Below are 7,339 nucleotides of genomic sequence, written 5' to 3'. Positions count from 1 at the left end.
CACAGGAAATCAAAACACTGTAGTGAAATCCACTGCACACAGAGCACTCTGAACCTAAAACATACCTGTGATGTTACCATGACACAAAATATAGGAAATACCAGTGATTGTATTTGCAAAGAAATTGTGCCTGTGTTCTTCCTCCACCAGTTAAAGTTGGTTTGCAGTAGAAGCTCCATCAAATTTGAGACTTTGCTCACTCAGCTGATTGTAAAGGTGCTTAAAGTTGATTGTGTTGTTGCCTTCCATAATCAAGATAAAGACCAAGTCCTCTCTGTTTGATATCCTCTATGGGATACATATATAACCATGAAAAATTGAAGAGCTGTATGTAGTCCTTGTTAGAAATAACTCACAAATGTAGCCAATAACCCAGAAGAAGTGCTGGGAGCCCTGGGAACCTGGAAATAGTGTGCTGCAGAGGCTGAGGATAATTCAGCTTATTTGAATTTGCATTCTTTTGGTCTTTTCCAGACCACTTTTGGGTCTGATATGTTCGGAGCAACTTGTTCTGGTCATCTGCTACAATTTTTCTATTTCCTTGGAGGTTTTCTTCCATGCTTGATATCCCAGACTCAGCTGTGCCAATCCTTTATGTATCTTTCCAAGGACATTTTTTATTTGCTATCATCTTTCTGTTCTGTCTAGAAAGTTTTAAGTCATCCCCTATCAAGTGCTCCTTTTGTTTTTCCCTCTCAATCACAATTTACTTATGGTAAGTGTTTCATAGGCCAATGGGGTACTTGACTTACAGTGCTCTTTGCTAAGTGGCTATGTCAGCTTTGCCCAGTCCCATATCCTAGTTGCACCAACATGCTGTCTCATTCATACCTGTCCTAGATGCTCCAATAAACAATTAACAGTTTGCTATTTAAATAACCACTTCCATAAGAATGTGTATTAACAATTCTTAAAGAGGCGATTCACATTTCTGAACCACTTCTCTCAGTGCTCTACAGGCATTCATATCTGAAAACGTTTGAGTCATATTTTGGGTGTCTCCTTCACAACAACAAAGGCTAGAGACTTGCTCCTATACACAGCCTAACTCTGCCTCACTGCCTCGGTGAGGGGCTTTCGTTTTCCCTATAGCATACACTATATATGTGTTTGCACTGCACATATATACGCTGTTTGCACAGAACACAGCGTCCCTAACAAGCAGAGGGGACCCCTCACCCCCAAAAACCTAGGAAAATGTGAAGGGAGGGTAAAGCAATGAACCACCTCACTGTCACTGAAGGGACATACCCTATTCCCCTCCTATTCTCTCCCTCTGTCTCCCAGCTGCTCCTGGGCACGCACTTTCCACTGCTCACCTTATGCCAGGTGTAGCAATTATGGAATCAGTTTAGAAAGTGTCAAATGCAAGAAACTGACGGAAAATCAGCCCCTCAATGAAAAGTTTTATGTTAAATTATGGAACGGAACTTATTCTTGAAAGCATCTAGTGAGGGCACACCTGGCAGAAGGGAGGGGAAAAGCCCTCAGCGTGACTGAGAGTAAGGACAGGCAGTGGGAGCTAAATCCCCCGCCTTTGGCAAGAGCAAGCACTTGGACTAACTTAGGTGCATTTGGGACTTCAGCCTAAACCGGTGGGAACCCAGTTTATGGTGTTACGCCTTGTTTAACCAGACAGCACCCTCCCCAGTAAAACCACACCTCACAGTCCAGGTTATGGATCACATAACTGCATTTTCATTTCCAAATAATTTTCAACCTTCTTTTCCAAATATGTAACATAAGAATCTAAGATTTTAGACTAAAAATAAATTGTGATTGTTAATATAGTTCATGAATAATAAATTAATTAATGCTTAAATTTGTTAAAACTCAAGCCCACTAGGATCATTTTTCACATAAATAAACCATTCCAAAAGTTCTAGCAGAAGGAAATAGATTCAGAGCAGAACTGTGCTTTATTTGTTACAGCTGTTCGCTTATGATACCTGATTCTAGACACGAATTCTTTTGTTTCAGAAATGGTGGTTCATACACTTAGCCCAAAAAGTGTATTATCAGGGCAGATATAATTAATTTTAGCAGTGTAATAAACTGTATAATTGCCTGGGAAATGAAATCCCGCAAAAAGATGACAAGGCTGAGTCATTCCCTTTGGTAACTATAACTTAATGTAGAGTAAAAGCGATGCAACATTATCCAGGCTACTATAAAAGGAAGTTAGTAAAAGCTGAGGGTGAACTCTAGTAGCTTGTTAGTTCTTTTGTCTTGTATTAGGTAAGCCATAAGTTAACATTTTAAACAAAATGCAGTTTGTTATATCAGGGTGAACTTCAAGAGCTTTTTTTTCATATATGTAGTATGGACTCATAACCCTTATCCTTCTTTACGATGTACACAGAAACATCATATGGGAATATAGTTTTATAATATCTTTCTCCCCTACCTATTTTTTTAATAAATAATACATTTGAAACATTTATCTACAGTGTTTGGAAATGCGAAATCAACCCTTAGAGCACAGGTGCTTCAAAGTTACAACACCTTAACAAACACCTGCTTTTTTTCATGGTGCAGAACTTACTGTATTTATTTCTGATGCTAGACTTGCACGTGGGAAAGTAGCCCCTTAAGCCTCCTGACTCTGAGAAGTACATTGCACGTTGGGGACCCTGAGACATGGCTTCAGCGGCACATAGCTCTGTTCTGTACTCTGCTGAAAGCATCAACAGAGCATTGTGAGCAGTGCAGGAACACTGCAATAATACAGCTTCGAATACAGCTGAACAGGATGGTTAAGGGATGGGAAAATGTGTCACATGAGGATAGGCTGAGAGAGCTGAGACTGTTCAGCCTGGAGAGAGATGTCTCTTTGTGTATGAATACCTGGTAGGAAGGAGCAAAGAATGACAGCCAGGCTTCTCAGTGATGCCCCATCAGAGAACCAGAGGCAATGAATGGGCCCATACTGACATACTAGAAATTTAATTTAAACATCATAAGAAAAACAAATTAACTTCTTTTTTTATTTTTTTAACTGTGAGGGTGACTGAGCACTGGAGCAGGTTGCCCAGGGGTCTCCATCCTTGGGCATACTCAGAATCCATTCAGACTTGGCTGTGAGCAAGCAGCCCTTGCTGATCCTGCTTTGAACAGGGGTGTGGATCAGGCAGCCTCCTCCACAGCTCCCTCCCAGCATCCGCAAATCCTTGAGTCCCTGATATTTTCTCATTTTGTACCTGCAAGCACGTACACTTCTGCATAATTTTACAGCAAAACTTAGATTCTCCCTTGAAATGAGAAATAAATTCACAGCACGCGAGGAAATAATCTAAGTGTAAATTCTGTGAAACAAATGAACGCCTCTTCCCTCCATTCTGCATAACAACCAACTTTCAACACTTGAAAAGAAGCTATCGCATTAGAAACATGTATTATGTATTTTTTCATATATGTTATATGTTCCCACCTATTTTGTGAGACACAACCACAGACTCAAATTTAACCTAACAGATCATCTCACTCGTGTTAAAAACCAAGACTGTAAATGCGAAGTCCGGGCGTTTGATCTTTCCCTGAATGCAATATTAGGGAGAAAAAAATACATTCTAAATATGATCGACCCCTAATTTACTTCATTCGACTTCTAAATACAGTGGTTGATTGCACTGTTCCCGGACCTCAGACACCCCTTTAACTCCATCCCCTCACGCCCAGGGAGGTGCCCCAGGGCCGAGGGCGGTGCCCCACAGGGGCCGCCCCTCCCTCCCTGCTCTCGCGAGATGGGCGGGGCGCGGCGGGACATCCGGGAGCGGCGGGGCAAGATGGCGGTGGAGTCGCGGGTGACGCAGGAGGAGATCAAGAAGGAGCCAGAGAAGCCGATCGACCGGGAGAAGGTGTCCGGGCTCGGGGTGGTGGTGCCGCGCCGCCTCTCCGGCCGCTCCTGGGCGCGGCGGGGCGGGCACCGGTGGTGCGGGGGGGAGTGGTGAGGGTTTGACGACGCCGTGAGGCCGCGGGACGGGTAGGCGAGGGGGGGGGGAGGCGGGGCGCGGGACGGGCCTGGCGAGCGGCCCCTCATCCCCATCCCCGCGGCCCCTCACGCCCGCCTCGCCCCGCAGACGTGCCCGCTGCTGCTTCGCGTGTTCACGACCAACAATGGGCGGCACCACCGCATGGATGAGTTCTCCCGCGGCAACGTGCCCTCCAGCGAGCTGCAGATCTACACATGGTGAGTGACGCCGGATCCACACCCGTCGAGGGTGCGAGGCGAGCGGGGCTTCACGTGGTTGGTCCTCGGGTGCCGGAGGGAGCTGGGTCTCCTTCCTCGGAGAAGGAAACGTTGGGGAGGGTTTTGCTGCCACTGGAGTAGAGCGGTTCTGGCTGTGCCTTGGCAGCTGAGAGGGGCGTCCTTGGGAGCACAACTTGGGCTGAGCGCTCGTGGCTGCACACTGAGGCTTAGTGTGGCTAAATTGCCCAGTTACGGATGCATGAAATCAGTGGCTTGTGCTGTGGCCTTGGTTATCGCAACGGATCTGTTCAGCGCAGGGGTTCTCCCCTAGTGCCTAAATTTTGTTCCAGCAGCCCCGTTTTTCCAGTACATGTGGTTGTCTCAGAAGACTTGAACAGATGTGTGAATGGTTTGTTGGTTTAAGTCTTGAGAGCAGAGTAATGTGATTATTTTTGCATGGTCAGATAGCAGTGTTTTAACAGAGAGCTGCTTTTTATTACTTTCAAATTTATTTTGGAGAACTGCTTTAGTCTCTGTTGCACACAGGTTTTGTTTGTAGTGTTTTGAAGAATGCCTTTGAAAATGAATGATGCTCATTTTTAAACCTTTTTCCTTCATGGTATCTGGCATAGTTATAACTTGTGCATTGTGTAGTTGAATAAATCCATTTTTGTGGCTGCTAAAGCTTGTAGTTCTAATTTACTTCTAAGTGGGATTTATGGACTCTGTCCAGACTGTTGGTGGTGTCTGAGCTGTTTGCCATCTGCAGAAGTCAGAATGGGCATTGTCTGTCAACACACTGCCCCTTGGTTGCCTGAGGCTCAGAGTGACTGTACAGTCTGTATAATTAGAGATGCTTTAGTTGTGATGATTAAGTCCTTTTGTACTTGAAATTCTAGAAATGAGCTTTATCCCTGCTGTGGTTGAAGGCTGGGAAGAGGAGTGCTGGCTGCTAGGGCAGAAATGCAAAACTGTTAATTTTTTTCTGCTTTTACATTTCCACTAATATTCAATAAACTATTTGAATATAGATGTCAGCTTAGGTGAGGAGAGTCTTACATTGTGGCCTTGTATAAATGTATTAATGCATTAAAAAAATAAATAGATTCCCACTGTTTAAATGGTAGCTCTTCTTAGAGAACTGGAAAAGCAGATGTTGAAATGTATACAGAGGTGAAGAGATTTGTCTTAATACCGTGGTAAATCAGACACTAGGTAGAAGCTACATTTGCGTTAGGCTGTGTTGTACAGTAGGCGGTGAATTCTCCAGGTGTTATAACCAGGTGTTATAACTAGAGTGACTTCATGAGACTTGATTGTTTGATCAAAATGTGTTCTTTCTCCTGTGGTGCAGTTGTGAAATCAGAGGCTCCCAGTGACATTTCAGATCTGACTTTCGGGTGTGGATATTGAGTGTGCAAAGGCAAGGAAACATATGGTTGTCACAATACATTGATTCCATCTTAAATGTTTTGGGAAGCTTTTTTTACTGTTGCTTTTGAGAACATGAAGCACTTTGGTTTGTTTGTTCAATCTAGGATGGATGCAACTCTGAAAGAGCTGACCAGCTTAGTGAAAGAAGTGTACCCAGAAGCACGGAAGAAGGGCACACACTTCAATTTTGCAATCGTTTTTACAGATCTCAAGAGGCCTGGCTATAGGTAAATGGCATTTCTTCTTTGGGTTACTACTAGATTTTGGGCACCAGAGCAGTGAATTATTATTCATTAGCACTGATTTTCAAGTTCAGAACCAATATACCAGACTTCTGAAGTTCTGTATGACAACCACCACAAACTCTAAATTGTGCTTGGTGACCACCCCTGTTAATGTGTTCCCAAAACAGTGGATCTGTGTGCTTGAAGGCTTTGGTTGCTGTATTGGCGACCAGCCGGAACACCGACCTCCAACTGGAGGTAATACTTTGTTCCTGGTAGGTCTTGCACCTGAGTTACAGCAATGATCTTATTGCAATCTCTCTTCCAAAATGGCATGAGCTAACCTTTGTCAGCATCCAGTGGATATACCCTGCTCTGGAATCTGTGGTGTCTTGTGCTGTGTCTGTATGGGGCAAGGTATTCTTGCTAGTATTATAACAGGGTAGAAGGTTTCTGCCCTGTCAGAAAGAGGATTTAGTGTAGCTTTTCTTGGTGCACGTGATTCTTCAGAGAAAAACCCCAGCGTCTTGTGTACACAGCAAATGCCACCTAGGGTGCAGAGAGTGGTGTGAGAAGGGGTTTGTGAGCCAATACTGTTCCTGTTTTGGACACCTGGAGAGACTGGCCACTGAACACTAACTTGTCGTTCCTCTGCTGCTCACAGGGTGAAGGAGATCGGCAGCACCATGTCGGGCCGCAAGGGCACAGATGATTCCATGACATTGCAGTCTCAGAAATTCCAAATAGGAGACTACCTGGATATAGCAATCACTCCTCCGAATCGTGCACCTCCCCCATCAAGCCGCATGAGACCTTACTAAACTATTGCTTCTTTGTATGATTACATATTCTGTTTATTCCTACTTGCTGTTCTAAAGCAGGCTTCTTTTTTTGCTTTTGTTGCTAAGCACCTGAAAACAAAGCAGAGCATCAGAAAGGAAAGTTAACTCTTAAACCTTAACTTTTAGTTTATTTGTTTAGTAGAAACACTTATTTTTAGCAGCGCCATCATCCTGTCCCTGATTGTTGCAGTTTGAATAGTAAATTAGTGTGTCCAATGTTTCAAGACTTCTGTAAAATATGACCAGGAGGATTACAGGTGTTCTGTAGTTCTGTCTTGTTTGGAATAAACATTGATGTTATTAATCTTTTGATAGTGTGGTGGTGTATCGAGGCTCAAGGTTCTGTGTTAAAAGTTACCAATGAAGCTGGGGGTTGTTGAGGGTTTTTAGCAATCAGCTTTTAGAATCTGAAAAATGGAGGAGGGGGTAGCTCAGGGGTCTCAGTTGTCCGTGGAGAAACTGGGCTGTGGGTCTGTGTGGTGTTGCCTGGTATGTTCTTAAAGGAGCAGGATGAAGAAGGGGCATTTCCCAGCAGAACAGTGCAGTATGGGGAGGATGGGGCCCATGGCTTCTTAGCTCGGCGCTTGCCAGTTTCTTCTGTCCCTGCAGGGGGAGATGTTGAGACACACGGGTGCCTCTGGTCTATGGCT

The 7,339-nt window shown here is 44.3% G+C and overlaps 1 protein-coding gene across 1 annotated transcript; it reads left to right on the top strand.

Moving 5' to 3' along the window:
- Positions 1 to 3,720: 3,720 nt before the first annotated feature.
- On the top strand, positions 3,721 to 6,998 carry SAP18 (Sin3A associated protein 18). The gene is made up of 4 exons (XM_017831667.1): positions 3,721 to 3,857; positions 4,080 to 4,189; positions 5,728 to 5,850; positions 6,512 to 6,998. Exons 1-4 carry the CDS (start codon positions 3,744 to 3,746, stop codon positions 6,666 to 6,668), a joined length of 504 nt encoding a protein of 167 aa, XP_017687156.1. The 5' UTR covers positions 3,721 to 3,743; the 3' UTR covers positions 6,669 to 6,998.
- Positions 6,999 to 7,339: the final 341 nt, after the last annotated feature.

This window comes from Lepidothrix coronata, unplaced genomic scaffold (genome assembly GCF_001604755.1).
Source record: "Lepidothrix coronata isolate B3197 unplaced genomic scaffold, Lepidothrix_coronata-1.0 Scaffold194, whole genome shotgun sequence".
Classification (NCBI taxonomy): domain Eukaryota; kingdom Metazoa; phylum Chordata; class Aves; order Passeriformes; family Pipridae; genus Lepidothrix; species Lepidothrix coronata.
This window is presented reverse-complemented; position numbering and strand designations above follow the sequence as displayed.

What these genes read in the sequence shown, in the direction of transcription:
- SAP18 (XM_017831667.1), top strand. Translation starts at nt 3,744, where the DNA reads ATGGGCGGGGCGCGGCGGGACATCCGGGAGCGGCGGGGCAAGATGGCG. An exon ending in AGCCGATCGACCGGGAGAAG is followed by an intron (nt 3,858 to 4,079) that starts GTGTCCGGGCTC and finishes CTCGCCCCGCAG; the next exon opens with ACGTGCCCGCTGCTGCTTCG. An exon ending in CTCAAGAGGCCTGGCTATAG is followed by an intron (nt 5,851 to 6,511) that starts GTAAATGGCATT and finishes TGCTGCTCACAG; the next exon opens with GGTGAAGGAGATCGGCAGCA.